General features: G+C 36.3%; 1 protein-coding gene across 2 annotated transcripts in view; it reads left to right on the top strand.

Annotated features, from left to right (window-relative positions):
- ADGRA1 (adhesion G protein-coupled receptor A1) overlaps positions 1-17,477 on the top strand; it is a 294,207-nt gene that overhangs the window by 220,920 nt on the left and 55,810 nt on the right. Inside the window, exons 13-14 of one of the 2 annotated variants that reach the window (XM_075423515.1) lie at positions 12,692-12,899; positions 13,830-14,038. In XM_075423515.1, the coding sequence (XP_075279630.1) occupies positions 12,692-12,899; positions 13,830-14,038 (417 nt within the window). Of the gene's footprint in view, positions 1-12,691; positions 12,900-13,829; positions 14,039-15,607; positions 15,635-17,477 lie in introns of those variants that run through there. The other variant, XM_075423518.1, reaches the window with a different exon arrangement.

Genomic DNA, 17,477 nt, shown 5'->3' with positions numbered 1-17,477 from the left:
CGAAGGCTCACATCACCGCTGTGGCACAAATTTGGACCCACTAATGCTGATAATTCGCTCATGTAAAAGTTGCCTTGGATAAATCCCTTTAAGATTCATGGTCTCTTATTTCACACACAAACATATGTACCAAATCTTTCTTAGGTATTGCTCTAACCAGATATTCAGCATGGCATTTGGCCAGAACTGAACTTTAAAGGTGAAAGTCTGACTTTACCATTTCATTGCTATACTGAGCTCGATGTCTTGTCTCTTTTATCCATACTGGGTGCATCAGAATCCTGAAGATGCGTGCGAAACTTACAGAGCAGGGTACATGATTTTGCATGGGAGCTTTGGGGAGCAGCAGCTACTAACTACAGGCACTGGTAGTACTGGAGTGTCTGTCTTCTCCTTCACACTCAGCCTCTCAATTATAAGAATTCTCTTGAAATGTCACGCCGTCATTTATATACATCCACTTTACCACCATGCAACTTAAGGGTCTAGAGATCTTGGGTGCTTTTATGCAGATGTGAAGACACCTCTGTGACTTAAACCTCTCTCTTGCTGGTGTAACTATACACAATTTACTCACTTTTTTACATTTCTTCTTGCAACACATGCTTTCTGACTGTACTGTGGAAGCTAATAAATCGTCTGAGTGACTGAAATTCAGGAAGCGGATTATTGTTTTGGCAAGTCAGAGACTAAAATGTATCAGTTTTTCAAAATGGAAAGCTGAATTTGGGAACAGAAGGAGGGAAGAAATTGTATTTGCTCCTCTTAAGGAGGCATATTTCTTGACTATTGTGAGGATAGTGAAGTTGTGTCTTGTAATAGAGTGAAGGTAAGTGTGATTGTGCATACGTGAACTAAAGAAAAGGCAATCTTACCACTTACCTTTTTCAAATACTTAACTGTCTCTATATAACAAAGCAAAGAAATGTACTGAACTCACATCCGCTTCTAGAAATGTGTGCCTAGCCCACGTTATGGTGGGCGAGAGTAGTGCTGGGTCTGAATTGTTTAATGGCTATAGGTAATAGGGATCATTCCTGAGGATAATACTCAAATCATTCAAAATCTGCAGAATATTGAGTCATTTTGTGATGTAGAACTTTTAAATTCGCTTCCTAGAAGACCCAAATTGCTAAAATTATTTTCAGCAGTTTCAGCTTTCTTCCATTATCATACAGGTGCAATGTTGCTGTAGTCACCAAGCAGCAATGTCAGCATTTCATCACAGTCATCTTTATGAAAGGCAGCACCAGAAAAACACTTACTACTTGGACTTCTGTACATTATATGCAATGTAGAAGCTCACTTTGCCTCAGGAAAATTATATCAAAATAGTTTATTAAAAGTTTCTGAATTAATCTTTTTCACTACACTCCCACTTAATGTTACTAAAAGTGTGAATACCATATCAGTGAAATTAGAAGTGCTATCATCTAGTACGATTTAGTAGTTGCAATGTTCAATCATTTTGAATTACTGTATTACCTAATGGTTGCATCACTGTGTACTCATATTCAATAAATGAATATACACAAATTATCTAAGAATTTAGAAAATTCATAAAATACATAATGATATGTACTGCACTATTAAAATGCATGTGAATTTCCTTTAGTACAGAGTATTTTTTGTATGCATATAAGCCACCTAGTATCCCTTCTTTTAATCAAATTGTGTTTCTCCAATCTTAGAAAAATCTTTGTTAACACTTTGTGTCTGAGCATTGGGAAATATTCTATTTGTTCCCATTCTTAATAGTTTCTTATGTATGATAATTACTAAGCTATGGACTATGCTGTAACTAAGACTGTTATGAGGCCTACATTAACACAATTCACATTGTTCAAAAAATAAATTAACAGTGGTCATGGCAAATAACCCTCACGTATGCCAGTATACTAAAGCTAGAATTTACGTGATTCCTTCTTCTAAACTGGTCATACTTATGTATAATTGAATTCAGCGGTCAATGAGCTGTAAAAGGTATTTGGTTAGTTAGGTATTCTGTATAATTATGATGCCCTTCCTAAGATCCATGTTGATAGCTTTGTATTTATGTAGCTGAATGTTCCACCTAGACAGCTCACAAGATTATTTATTGTGACTCTGTATTTAAACATTCTAACATTAGCATATGCCCATCCCATACTCTGAATGCATCTAGAACAATTAAAACTACAGTCTCATTAATAGAATAATAAAATTGAATATACTTATCATCTTTCCAGAAAGTTCTCACATATTTAATGCCTGAAGATGAACGGAGTTTCTAAATAAAAAGGAAAAATACTTCTTCACCCCAGACTGCTCAGAGGAAAATGTAGTATTTCTAGGAGCTAATGCATCCCTGAAGGGCGCAGTGAATCAAACTCCTAAGAGGGTGAGTCTTCCTGTAGAGCGCAATGCCAGAAGCCATCCTTTTTAAAAATGAAGCTGCAGTGAGTCTCTGTAGGTCCAGAGGAAAACAACAGAATCTTACAGTGTGAATTTTGGGGTGTGTCCAAAATCCTTTAAGACTTCAAGGATCTTCCTGAAAAAAAACCCCTTTAAATTCCAGTTGAAAACTCATAAGCTACCCTCAAGAACTCTCACATTCCCAGGAAGACCTATTTTATGCATTCGCTGGCATAACTTTCTGCATTATGGCAAGTCTATTGCGAACTCTGCTTGACTTGCAATAAGTAACCCTGAATTGAAGCAGTCATGAAGCACTGTCTGAAAAATCTAAAAAGATCCTTAAAATTAAAAACCTAATCTAAGTTACATATAAAACCTAAGAATTAACATTATAGTAAAATTAAAATTATATAATATTGTTCCCTCATTATTGATTTTTGTTGTGCTTTACAGTGGTTTTTCTGTTGTCAGCATTCAGGAAAAAGATACATTAACATAAAAGGTGGAACCTTGGGTAAAACTTGGAAATTTTACAGTGCGATTGCTGATGTAGAATTTTGGAATACATAAAAAGCATAGTAACAAATTATCAGCAATAAATCATTTACAAATGTGGTTCTTATTCCTTGTTCTTACACTGCATCTACTCGAGCAATACTGTTTCAGGTTGTCTGCAGATTCCTTGTGTTTTCTGAGGCTTTTGCAGAATCATGTGTTTCAACTGATACTCAGATTGCTCCAAAGGCTTTCTTTGAAGTCACCACAATATCGGAGTTGAGTATTATGCCCCTACCTATAGGTGCAGCCTGAATGTATGGGAGATTGCTAAGCAATCCAACAGTGTAAAGAAAGGCTTTTGCCTTTTATACAGAGCCACAAGGTTACCCAACAGTGCTACTACTGATCCTACCACAAATGAAGAATATCTTCATTTTATATTCTATTTCATGTACAGTAAATCTGGGATTCTTGTTTAGAAACAGTCGTGTAGTGATTAGAGTGATTCCATTTTTGTGTGATTCTACATTAGGAATGTTCATGAGTGTCAGGAGTTAACAGTTGTCTGTGATGAACATTGCTGTCTTAACCATCATGCAGTATAGGAGACTGAGCTCTTGTAACCTAAATGCTAAAGATCTCATCAATTTTAAGGATAAATAGTAGGAAGATAAGTAATAGAAATATGCGTATGTCTTCATTTTTTACTATTTCGTGTGAGATCTGTGTTTAATTGTTCTATTTTTAGACATTTATTTTAAGATTTCTATAATAGGTGTCTACATTAAATAAGTGGCTCAATTTTCAAGTCTGCTGACTGTCTGCAGCTTTTACATGTATGCAGAACTTTTTGTGTTTCTCAAAAAAATGATAATATTTCCATGCTCAATGTTCTTTTTTTGCAGATGTGAGTCACTTGGCTGTATAGTTATTTCAACTCTTTTTCTTCTTATCGAGATTTTTACAAACTCTATTAACTGTGTACTGGGCATGTAAGTAGAAGTAGAAAGATCAGGAATTCCTTTATTCAGGAAATTCATGAGTTCTCAAAAGGAATTTTAGACACTTCTTGTAAAACAGAGAAATAAACCAAAACTTTTCTAACTGCATTGTGTAATTCTATCCTAAAGTTTTCAAACACTCTCTCAAGAGTAGGTAATTTTTTGTGTGTGTCCATTATCTTTGAAAGCTATCCTGTCCTCTTTGTTATAAAGGCTAGGAAACATTTTCATACTTTTAAGTCTGCATTTTTGCTCTTGACCAATGTCCTATTTGTCCTTGTGCTCATGCTGGCTGTTTGCTCACATGATTCTTCTTCCTCCCTTGATGCTATTCTTCTGGTATTTTTAAAGACAGCAGGCACAGCCTCTTTCATTTTGCTAGGCTAACAAAGCTAAACTGTTTTACTCTGCACTTGTGAAACAGATTATTCATTCTAATGGTGACCCTGTTAACCATCCTCTACACCCATTCTATTCTGGACTGATTTTTCCTGAGACCAGTTGATCAAAATCATGTAGTACGTTTCTGATTAGGCCTTTAAAACCAGAGTATTTCCATGGAAATATGTCATCTTGTATGTTCTGGACTGTATTTGTCTTTTTTTTTAATTGTCAAATCGTAGTGGATCTGAGTCATCCTGTGATCAGCCAGTGCTTTCAGGTCTATTTCGTTGTCTATTGCTTTCGAAAGCGGTCTGTTTCACCAGCTTATAATAGAAATTCTTGTTACAAATCTATAAAACATATGATTTTGAACACTGTCTTAGGTGACATTCCTCTTTGTTTCAAGGTCATCAAATGAAAATTAGGAGTTCACAAACTTTTAATAGAAACTTTGGATATATTCACTGCAGCCTGTCTTCCTCCTTCAAAGTAAATAATTGTGTTATCAATATTAGCATGTTCCTAATTAATCTGACACTCTTTCTTACTAATTCTCAATGTCACAACTCAGCTAACAGTTTTCTATGTAGCATCCAATATTTTGTTGAAGACCAAAGAAATTAGGTGAATTTTATTGCCTTGTCTAGAAAAACAGTTATCAAGAAGGACTATCGTGCAGCGCTCATACTATTTAGCTTTGGTAAACCTACCCTGTCTCCCATTGTATTATGTTTTTCTTTGATTTTTTTTTCTCTTTTCTCTCACGATGTCAGATTAACAGGTCTATTGTTGCTTGTAGAATTCCACACATTTTTCTTTTCTTAGAAAAAAAGTATTACATTTTCTGACTGTATTTTGCATGAATGCATTAACAATGAAGTCCTAAATGCTAACCTATCATTTGTAAGAATAATACATGAATGCATAAGCAACTTCAATGCACCACACTGGAACGGAGAAACAATGACATAGTGGTCCATATAGAAGTGCCTAAAGGACACCACATTTTCATGCAATTTACCAGTCAGCTCTTTTGAACTTGCTAAAAGCACCCTGTGTTTGGACACAGAGGCAGACCAATGTAGCAGCAGCAGCTGTGAGTGATATTATGAACTGTGCAGTAAAGTTGTTCATAGGTCTGTACCATTATCTACATGCTAAACTTGGTTCACTTGTTCACCCAAACTGTAGATCATTTTACAGAGCAGTCATCATTGCTCTACGACCAACCTGACAGATTCCTAAAAAGAAAAACATATATACAATTGCCCTTTGATTTCCCGTGTCAGTTCCTTCAAAGATTTACATGACAATATTCAGCTTTTATTGAATTTTGCTTTGACATTTGTGGTAATTTTTGTATTCTTGTTCTCATTATTGATCCTAACATTGTCTCCATGTAAACATCAACACTTTCACTGAGGTTAAATAAAAAACGTAGTACCTGATTTTTTTCTAATTTGTTTTCTCTCTACCTGATTCTTTCTATATGGAAGCTCTGCTTCTTTCCTTGTCCTTTTTATAGTATAGTTCTGAAAGAACTTACTGCTGTATGTGAAATGTTTTTTGCAATTATTATGTTATCCATACATCTCTTGAAACTTAAAATACTATTTTGTTTCACTGATCAGTGGGTGTTTTTACTTTTCATAGGCATTCTGATGATACTCATTGTACTTTTTGATCTGCTAATCCACTCTTTATCTTGTAAGTCCCATTAACTTTTATCAATTAATTTCCTGAGATTGCCAAGTTTTCAAATTTTAAATACAAAATCCTAATACGGAGACTACTTTTATTTTTTACTTTTATTAGAAAAGGGTTACTGACGATCAGGTTTACCAAGATTATTTTATATTACCAGCTTTTCTAAATTTTCCATGCTATTTGCTAAATTCAACATTTCTATAACATGACTCTAGATAACCTTTATTATTAATTAGTGAGAACTTTAAACACATATTAAGATGGTTTTGTACATTTTCATACAATTTCTTGTTGATGCCACATTTTCCTTATGCATTAAAACAGCATTCATGCTTGACTAGCACAAAGATATCTTGGACTCTGTACTTAGGTTTCCAGATATTGAGATGAATATGGACTGCAGCATTACTATGTAATGACTATATTCCTTTCCAGCACAGGAAAGACATGGACGTGTTGGAGCAGGTCCAGAGGAGGGCCACAGAAATGATCCAAGGGCTGGAACACACCTCTCCTATGAGGAAAGGCTGAGACAGTTGGGGCTGTTCAAACTGGAGAAGAGAGGGCTGCGGGGAGAACTTACAGCAGCCTTCCAGTACCTGAAGGGGGCCTTTGGGAAAGATGGGGACAGGCTTTTTAGCAGGGCCTGTTGAGACAGGACAAGGGGTGTAATGGTTTTAAACTAAAAGAAGGTAGATTTAGACTGGATATAAGGAAGAAATTTTTTATGGTGAAGGTGGTGAAACACTGGCAGAGGTCGCCCAGAGAGGTGGTAGATGCCCCACCCCTGGTAACATTCAAGGCCAGGTTGGATGGGGCTCTGAGCAACCTGATCTAGTTGAAGATATCCATGCTCACTGCATGGGGCTTGGACTAGATGACCTGTAAAGGTCCCTTCCAACCCAAACTGTTCTATGATTCTATTCTATGATTCTGTGACCTGATCACATAATAAAGCTAATGTGCTTAGCAATTTCATCTCAATAGCCAGGTGATTTTAGGTTGCATTTTTTGATGTACCTCTTCATTTCTCTCTGGGAATCTATAAATTTTGCTTTTCACTTGCTGGTCATCCTTGAGCCTTTCCAGACTTGTGTGTAAACAACAGTCTAAAAAGGGTAGTTAAACTGTGGCAAAACAGGAGCAAAGTTATGTAGATAAGTTAACACAGCTGGGGATCTCCTACTTTGCTTGCTTGGTATCCTCCCATTTGAAAAAAAAAAAAAAATCCTACCTCTTTTAGGACCTGTCAAATTGTTTGTCATTGAGCATGTGTCTTGCATAACCATTTTTCTTCAAAATGGCATTGTTTCCATTCTTTTTACAGAAAGTTTATCTGGCATTTTCCCAGATAGTCTAATGGGGGGGGGGGGGGCTTGTTGATACTTTTCTACCAGAAAAAAGAGATCAGTATTCATGTGCAGTCTACCTAAACCCTCACAGCGCTGGGCAAAATGCCTGTCCTTCTCTCATGTATCATGTGCTGAGATAATTCCAAAGGAATGTTATTTAAATATCTAGCAGGAGAGACAGATGAAAAAACGATTTTGCACTTTTTTGTTACATTAACCACCAAACTTTTAACATAAACTCCAAACTGAAATCTTCAGTTGCTGCCAAGGAGCTGCTGTCTTGTTTGAGGACCTAAATAAAATCTATTGTATATGTATAAATAATTTATTTGCTTGATTTTATTATGATGACCACACTGTTAACTCAGTACATATTTAGTAATATAGGCTATTACCCATAGAGCTTACTTTCTACATTTTACTTACTGCTACTGTAACTTTATATAGCTCGTGCCTATTTTGGCAACACCCTTGTATCTTTAACAATATAATATATGGCATCTTGCATCTGAATCTGTAAAACACCTAATCAGAATCTTTAAAATCTGGAAGCAGTGGAGCTGCTTTTCCAGTTCTCTGCCAGGCATTCAGGTGATTTTATTTACCCTTTTTTTTTTTTTTTCTGTTCTCCAGTTTTATTCTGGCCTCCTGGAAAGGTGCTGTTTTTTAAGTTAAGGAAATTGCCAACTGGAAAAATATACCTTATGACTGTTTTGAGTACTCAGAATTGGATGCTTTACTGTGAAATATATTTTATCTCAAACAGAAATACTATGCTTGAACTCAAAATCAATTTAGTATTAAAGCATACACAAGGAAGAGCTACTGAAAATAATTTATGTCATTCCACAGTGGTTACCAAGTATCTTCCTTGATAATGACTATCTGATAGTAGGTATGGTCTCTCAATATTATGGTAAATTTCAGACAAGTAGAACAAGATAACAGGGAAGCAATGTTGGTAATGGGAGCAGGTCTCTTTAAAGGATTATGAAAGGAGGAGGGCCAACATATCACACAGGCACCTAAGGCAAGAGGCTGTCTTTCCTAAACACCTAAAAACTAAATGCTAGCATTGATTATAAGGAATGGACTGCTGACCAGAATAAAATTGCCTGGGGAAAAACTTCACTTTAAATCTTTCATTTTTCCCTTAAAATGTTTTTAATAAGGGTCACACATGCATGAGCTGCAAGAATGTCAAGAGTCTGCAGCTCTGTATATCCTGAGGACCATTTCCTCTTTTGAATGAAGTTTTCCATTCAAATATAAAACTTTTGGGATCCAGTTGGATTTATTTGTGCTGCTTCTGTCCGTTAGATATTTTGGAAAATTCCACACACAAAAAAAAATAGCTCTGAAATGAAAACAAAATATGAAACTTTGAAAGTACTTGCAAAACTGTACTTTCCAAATTATTATTCAGAGTGTTTAAAACAACCTTTCATTCGGCTTTTTGGAAAATTTCCCAGGTTCCAAGAAGTCTTAGGAGCCAGGAGTCCTAGGAGCCCTCCTGGAAAATCCTCAGAGCTGGTTTAGTGCTGATAAACCCTCTTTCTCTGGCTGCAGGTCACATAGAACATTTTTTAATACCTGGACAGATGACATGGAAGATAACTGGGAGCTTTGGAATTTGCATTATTTCTGTGATATTTATGTGCAAATGGGTGGATCTCTGGAGACAGCTTTCATTTTAAAAGACTGGTATTTTCCAGCAGAAAAATATTCTTTAGAAAAATCTACAGTATGTTCAGAATTTCCTTTTTCTAATGAATGCCAATACAATCCAGTTAATAGGACTAAAAGTGAAATGGAGTCATGAAGGGATTACTGACATTCTGTTTTGAAAACACTCACAGAATGTCTGAATCCTGACTAGTAAATTGCTGACACAGACTCTAAGCTTTTCCAGGGAAAATGAGAGATGCCAGTTCTGACCTGTGTCATTGCAAAGCTGCAGGTCCCATGCAGGACTTGATGGTGGTTCTGTCTCTAGTGTTCTTCCTCCCCTCTTAGAGGTATAGCAGCTTCCTGAGATGCTGCCACTAGCACACTCAGAAATGTCAGTTCTTATCTGACGTGGCAAGATGGTGTCCAAATAAATTTTTTAAAAATGAGATGATTCATGCAGATTTTGAAACATCTGAAGCACAGTCATTCACTCAAAATTTGATGTCACTGTCGCTGGTGTTAGTAATAATCTGTTCTCATATTGTGTTTTATCTCTGGACTCAGGAGCACCTTAGAAAGCAAAAGAAATACCAGCATTTTTATTTCACCAAATGCAAGGAAAACTGAGGTAAGGCTGGTGAACTGATTTATTCATCACTACGCATAAGTTTAGCAGAATCCAAGACTGAGCCTCCAGTCAGGCTGCATGCCACAATAACAAGGATTCCCTGAGCGCTCAGATCATCCCTCTCCTGTGAATAATGACTAATTGTACTGAAAAGAAGATTCTCACTTATCTTAGATGTAAAAATTGTTCACAAATATTTATTCGTATTTTTAAACAGCATTGTGGGTGTGTGGGCCCTCTCAATGTGTGCATTTTTCATTAATATCCTAGCACAGGAGCTTGTTGGCAGGCATGTTGCTGTAGCAGACAGTTTGATTTCAATTTTGAGGAGTTTCTATGTATAGTAAATATTGATGTGCAGCGAATAGTTTGACTTTATGTGTACATTTGTCCAGTGAAGGAACAGCCCTGTCCTGTTGCCCTTCACTCCACCAGAATGCCTGCACACAAAAGAAATTGTTTGAAATAACAGGTATAAAAATGGAAGTATTCACAATTAAATGTATCCTAAGAAGTGACTGCAGACTAATGTCTGTAGTGAAGATCATTAAATAGTTAATGTTATGGATATTCATATTCTTGGTACATTTTGAAGAGACAAATAGGTAAAAACACTCTCCTGAAGTCTAATGGGGAAATTGTTTTCTGTAAATGTGTCTTTTGTCATTTAGGTAATTTGGTGTTGCTGCATGTGTAAGATTTGCTCAGTCAGCCCGAGGAGTGCGACCAGTCCGCACTAAACTCTTTTGTAGGCTGCATAAGCTTTTCTTCACTATGTTTGACTTTACGCTTGAGTGGCGAAGCTGTGCTCTGTGGGTAAGACTTGGGGCACCGTGACTGGGTTCCTTTCTTTTATACTACGCAGTGAAGGGTCTCTGTGTGGGCAGAGACGGGGCAATAGTGAGGAGGTGAGGGGTGGACATCACCTTGGTCTTTCCCCAGCTGTGCAACCTGTCATCAGACCTGCACATCAGCTCGCTATGCTTCAGACGTGTGCAGCCTCTCCTCTGCACCTCCCTGGTCTCACAGCCAAGCTCTGTCTACGCTATTACTTTTTCCCACTGGTATCAGTAAGTCCCAGTGGAGAAGAACTTAGAGAACCACAATGAATTAGACGATTTCCCCTCTTACGAAAAATACTGTAAACATGTTGTTTTCTCTGGCATGTATAGGACTGCTTTTGTCAAGTCATAGCACATTGTCACTCATCCCAGTGCCTTTAGCTGTTGGTTTCATTATCACAAGCTTATTCAGATGCTTCTAGCTTTCTCTTTTTTGTGTATAATAAGTAATTAGTGTAATTTAATGTCATTGTTGTTGCTTTTTCCAGCACAGAATAATAATAAAAATCCAATATAAACATAAAGTTAATCACACTGTAACTTCTCTTACTCTTCTGTACATATCCAGATAAGTCCTCAACAGTGATCTGGGGTTTGACAAATGACACTTCTAAAAATTTCTGTACATGCTTATTGATAACAATTTTATGACCGAAACGTTATCATCATAGGTTCATCATATACAGATACTTTGACATATCACAGAATAAAATATGTCTTTTTCAGAAGTGTGAGATAAAGCCAATTATGACAGCTTTAGTGAATTAGGCAGTGGAAACAATCTAAGGAAGAGTGCTTGATGTTCAGCTCAGTTAATTCCAATTAAAGCCTTCATAGTAATTTTGAAATCTAATGTAGAAATGTCCTGTTACTATTTGGTCTGTTTTTCCTGAGTATTTTTCAGAAGTGGCATTACCTAGATTGAATACTTATTTTAAAAAGGAATTTTTGGCTTTTTTGTTGTTAAAATCACAAAATATTTCCAAAATATACGTGGTAATGAAGAGAAAATTGTACAGAAGCCTTTATCTGTTTGTTTAAGCATCCCCATGACATCACAGACTACTCATGCTTTTCTCACGTATTTATCGTGAGGTCACTAGATGCTTCTCATGCACATTTGATTTCACTGATCTCTGTTGTACCTTTTTTCTGTCACGTGTTTATTTCTCTCAGCACATGGACATATATCAATGTCATGTTTGTTTACATGATTGTGAAGATTATTGTTTTATTTCTCTAAGAGTTAGTGCATAGGTGCTATGAGTAAACTGTGTGATAATCTATGTAAATGATGTGTACAGAAGCTATACTTTGCCCTTGGGGGAAATGCAAATTAGAATATTTTGTAGTTTGTTTGTTTTTAAATACAGACACTTTTCACTTCAAGGCTCAGGACAGACTCGCTGTTTATTTTCCCACTGCTCATCTTTTTTTTTTTTCTTGTAAATATCTCGGCCTTTAATGATTAGTTTGTTACTTCGGCAGGAAAAAAATGCTTGAAGAGTGAAGTCCTCAACATAATGTTTGGTGTATTCTATAGCTCTGCTGTAAGGGAATTGTCTGCTTGTAGAGAGGTGTGTAACATACTCACAACTCAAAGCCATTACAGTGATCTGACAGTCTTCACTCTTTTTCTCCTAGTGCCGTCTTGTTTTCTGTTAGATTAGTGCTTGTAATATTTTTTAATCCTGGATTACTAAAATGCAGAGTTCACTGATTTTCCTCATATGAAGCTAGAAAAGCATTCATAAAATGTGTTGGTTACTGTACTTGCAGTTCTCTGCTGATGTAAATTTTTGTATTAATAAAATTATTTTTATACTCTTTAAGTACCCTTTTGGAGAAATGTTTTAATGTAAGTTGTCTGATTCTGTTTTAAGTGAAGGAGAAAACCTGGTAGAGGTTGTCTCTTTAAATCAGATCTGCAGTGTTGATGGACCCTCTAGCAGGCACGGTAAGAACCATTCTCACCTCTGCAGCAGGGAGCTTGACCATATAGACTCTCACATTCAATCAAAACGTTTTTCCTTTTAATATGCACTGTACCAATCCTATTCCCATGGTTACAGCTCGTGCTTCTTTGGTTGCTTCCAGTCTGTTTGAAAAGGAAGGCAGCATACATTTCTTGTACAGGAGTTTAAAACATCATGAAAGCAACCCTGTTGTGATTTGCATTTTAAATGTTTCTCTTTTTTTCTCATTGTACAGAATGCTGTAGCAGTAGCTTCAGTTCATTTGCCACAGTCTGTCTTCTCTCAGTCTTCAGCCTGGCAATCTGTTGATAACTCCACTTGCAAGCTACAGTTTATTGTCTTTCGGAATGGAAAACTCTTTCCTAGCACAGGAAACTCATCAAATCTTGCAGATGATGGGAAACGTAGGACGGTTGCCACACCAGCTGTTTTTGCTAAAATAGGTGAGGAGTTGTTATGCATTATTTCCTTTAATCTAAAAGCTACGGTATTCTTATGTAGAGAATAGAGGAGTAGAGCATACATCTTACTGAGAGGCTTGAAACAGTCTCTTTCTTTAGTATAAATGTTTGCAGTTTTTTCTGTCTGCATGATTTTATTCAAATTATCCTGCAAAGAAAGAAATGCACTTGCTGTATGACTAGAATGCAAATTTTGGACTATTGTTTGTTGACAGTGTTGTTACAGATGCTGTTTCTTAAAGCACAGTGCTATAGGAAAGAACCTTGTTTTATTCTTTACAATGAAAATTGCGATATTATCTTCCTAGACACTGACAAAAATCAGGCTTTTGGAGTGCGAGTAGTGCCCTGTTGCATGTATCAGTACTCACCAGTATACTTTTTGATACGGTGGACATAAAACAGGTGTTGTTAAAGGCTTTTGTCTAAATGTGATATATTGTATGTGCTAGTGAGTCATTATTTTGAGTAATTATTCACCCAGGCAATTTTACTAATTTTATTTGATACTGGATAGTGCTCTTATTTCTATTAACATTTTAAAAATGTTTAAATGTGACTTTCATAGTGCAGAATTCTCTCAGCTGTTAATCATACCATGAAACTGAGCCATTTCTGCAGTTACATGGGCAATAGTGTAACACTGGTTGTAGCTGAAGAATCTGAAACCAAAAAAATTCTTTGTGAAGGATGATTAGATCATCTGGACACATTATGGGACTGAAATGTTCAGATTTGTTTATACTATTGCAAACTTTTCTGAATGTGAGCACTAGCTTTGATTTTTACCATTAAGAGTGTATGTCTATTGCTTTTTGCCCCATAGTTTTGTGTATCTGATTTCTTTACACAGCATTCATCAATGAAGGGTTTTCCACTCCATCTCTCTGATTCAGTTTATTGCTTTTGCAGATGGGTGCAGTTTTGGAAACCTCACCAGCCCTCTTACTATAGGGTTGAGGCACTTTGCACGGGGTATAGACCCCATTGCAGCCTTCTGGGATTTTGACCTTCTAGATGGACATGGAGGCTGGTGGGGAGAAGGGTGCCACATAATTAGTTCTGCAGGCAATATTACCACCATTCAGAGTACACACTTCAGTAACTTTGCAGTGCTAATGGTAAGTATATGACTTAGCAAATATACCTATATTTGTCTCTCTTTTTTGCCATAAATACATTTTCCTTTTACATTCATCTGTATCATTCTTACTTGTCAGTAACTGACCTTCTATTTTCTATATGTTTAGTGTAAGACAGTCTTAAAGAAAGTAAGTTATTTAACTGCTAGTAAGTGAATAAACCGGGTGGTCAGTTTTAATATCCAGAGACAGGCCTAATCAGAAATTACATTAAATTCAGTCTTACAAATGAAAGTTCCACCAAGGAATGATTAGTACGTAATAGTTATAAATTATAAGACAGGGTTTAAAAATGTATAGTCCTGTGTGCTTTTACATCAGCACATCTCAGAGGCTGGTCTGCTTTTGTTCCTGCCCTGCACTGTGTTGATCATACTAATTAGTTGCAGGCGTACCGCAATGTTGAATCATTTAATAAATGGAGAGGAATAACATCTTCTGCTCTTGTAAGCACAGTGCTGTCCTTGTTGATCCTGGAGGAGTTTTAGTTTGTATACCAGTGCTGATAGCCTTCTTACGAAATTGCTGTTCGTGAAGAAAAATGTTTCTGTGCAGTGCTAACACATCAGCCTGCTTTGGTCTGTTCTCAGGCATGCTTATAGTTCCCATTGCAGTTATTTAACTATCCTGCTTAACAGAAAGTTACCTTCATGAAAGCAAAAATACTATGCATGCAATAATGACCTGTTATTATTCAGGGAATAAAGGAAAGCAAACAAAAAATTTCTCACATAGGTGAGAAAATGTTTGCACCATTAAAACTATTTATTACAAAGCAGTTGTAAAAAGATTAGCCTGATGTGTACTGTTAATACCAGATTGATCCTGAATGCTGGTGCATGATTGCAGTGTAGATGCTGCTTGTGTACATTACAGAGATGTTTATAGTTGAGTAAATAATGTATTGTGTGTATGTGTAAGGGACAGCAAACATAGGCGACAGAAATTGCGAGGACGTGTGCAGAGAATACCAATCTGCTGCTGTCAGATGGAGCCCAGATGGCAGCCAATCATAGCACAAGGCTGTGGCACCCATGAGTTAAATGCGGATATTGTCGTCCACTTCGTAAGAACTGATTTCCCTCAGAGTTGCTTGAACATTTTTTCACCTATTCCAGAATTGTTCAGAATTTAAGAGCTGTTCCTAAGATGTGACAACACCAAATATACCTCATTTTCTGCAGCTTCTGAGTTCCCTTTCTTCCCCCAGCCGCTTGTTTCCCTGAATGTGAAACATGATTTTGCTTTGAGGATGTTTTTGCAAATTCATTAAAGAAAGCACCTGTTGACTTTGCAGGTGCCACACCCAAAATGGCTGCCTCCTGCTTCAACTGCTTGGGTTCAGCCTGTTCTTCTTAAACTTTGGGTAGTTACTAAATATTAACTCACTGCTTGCAAACAACCAATTCCATGGTTTCACTTTGTTTGCAAAAATTGTATACTGGCATAAGGGCTACAATTAATTTTTGGTTTGTAAAGCCAAATGCACATTTATGGCTGATAAGACGTAGCAGATTGGTTTTTCTACAACTCTAAAGGCAACTGAGGCACCTTTTACTGCAGCGTTTGCATCTGGTATGTAATTCTGTTTTAGGTCTTGTGTTTGTTTTTTTATGGTAATTCAACTTTGCTTTATTTCCTGTCTGTATCTTCCATTTTTATCTGTGCAAGACAAGAAAATAGAATCTTAGACTTGCTTTGCAATTGATACGGTAGCAAACAATGTGATATGTTCTTTAGCTCGTGTTTCGCAGTCACTTTTACAAAAAAAGATGCCTGACTTTAAGTCATTTTAATATATATACACACGTACATGCACAAATATATCTTCCAACAGCTGTCTTTCTAAACAGCTATTGGAAAACTTTTACAGCTTTGTTACATGCAATCATTTTAGTTCAAGTGTTATTTTTTAATTGGTGTTTTGTGGCATGAAGTCAGGGATTGTTTTATTTGATAGAGACTACGCTTTTCTGCTTAGCTATTAATTTAGAATATGAAGTGCCTATGTGTCTCTTCTTAATTCACACCTGAGTGCCTAACATATTTTAAAATACTAACAAACTGACAGCAAATTCAAAATAGCTAGTATATTGTATGTAGCCGATGAAATTAGCTACAATATCATGATACATGTTATTAATCTATAATTCTCTAATCTATTATACCATAAAAATTAATAATTGCTCATTATGTTTTGAGGTAATAACAGAAAACTAAAGTAGCATCTCTAAACTGAGGAACAGCAATAGAGCAACAGTGATGAAGGTTTACAATTCCGTCAGAATAATGTATATCCTGCTGTGGAACAAGATGAAATAGAAGCCTCGGTTAATCCAACTGTCCGTTTTATAGCTAGTACAGCACATGTTCTGATTTGTCATCTTTTTAAATAATAAGACAATGTTCCCTGAACTGCTTTTGTATAGTTGTTTCTGCCTATGAACCGTAAAAGGGTTATAATAAAGGTTTCTTGGAGTCCATTTTTAGAAAGGCAGTAATCAAGGATTTATCAACTATGATTGATAATTATACTAAGTAAGAGGATTCATGTAGAGCTATTTCATTTTTTTCTGTGACAGTTGTTCAGGTGATACCAATGAGAGAGTGAGTACAGCTTGGAGTTGGGATGGAATGGACGTACAAGCTCCTTCCCTCACACTGCTCTCATGCTTTCACTCTGCTCTGAGTTGAGCCAGTGGAAGGAAGTAAAATGGTAGTGTCAGACACAATACAGCATTATCTTTTTCCGATCAGCTATTGAATGGTATGTCCTAGGGGTGCGAATAAAATACTGTGAACTAAACTCCCAAGTTAGATTCCTGCCTTTCCTTTTACATATTGTGTGTTTGGACCAGTGCCCTATTCTGTCTTTTCTCCTGTTATCAATAGGAGGAAGAGAGACAGTCACACTCTAGTTTCTTCTGGAGGTGGCCAAAGCCCTTTAGGGTCTTGAACTAAGAACCTCTGCAATATGATTTTCTGTTTTAGAGTAAAATTGTGAACCTTTATATCCTGAGGCTTTGGTATATCTAACTATTTGTTCTATAAATGCTGTGTATTTGTGTTCTTTTTTGAACTGAGCTGTATATCAATATTTTAATTTTTCAAGAAAATGTTTGTGGATTTATGACCAGTCTACTGTCTTGTAGGCATAGTATATGTGAGTAAAAACACTTCAGGAGATAACAGAAATATCCAGCAGAAACATTGAATTTCAAAATCTGCTGAATATGTTTTGACATACGTTGTCCTTTTTTCTTCTTTTCATTCTTCTTAGAACGGAATGGCAATTCAATAGTGATGGATATTACTGTAATTATGTACAGCATTTCCTTTTCCCCCCTCAGACTGCTTTGTCAATAGCAATTGCCTCAAATCTGCCAAATAAACACTAGTAAAATTCTTAAATTCTTAA

The sequence above is a fragment of the Opisthocomus hoazin genome, chromosome 6, assembly GCF_030867145.1.
Source record: "Opisthocomus hoazin isolate bOpiHoa1 chromosome 6, bOpiHoa1.hap1, whole genome shotgun sequence".
Classification (NCBI taxonomy): Eukaryota; Metazoa; Chordata; class Aves; order Opisthocomiformes; family Opisthocomidae; genus Opisthocomus; species Opisthocomus hoazin.
The sequence above is the reverse complement of the archived record's forward strand: the minus strand, read 5'-3'. Positions and strand labels throughout refer to the sequence as shown.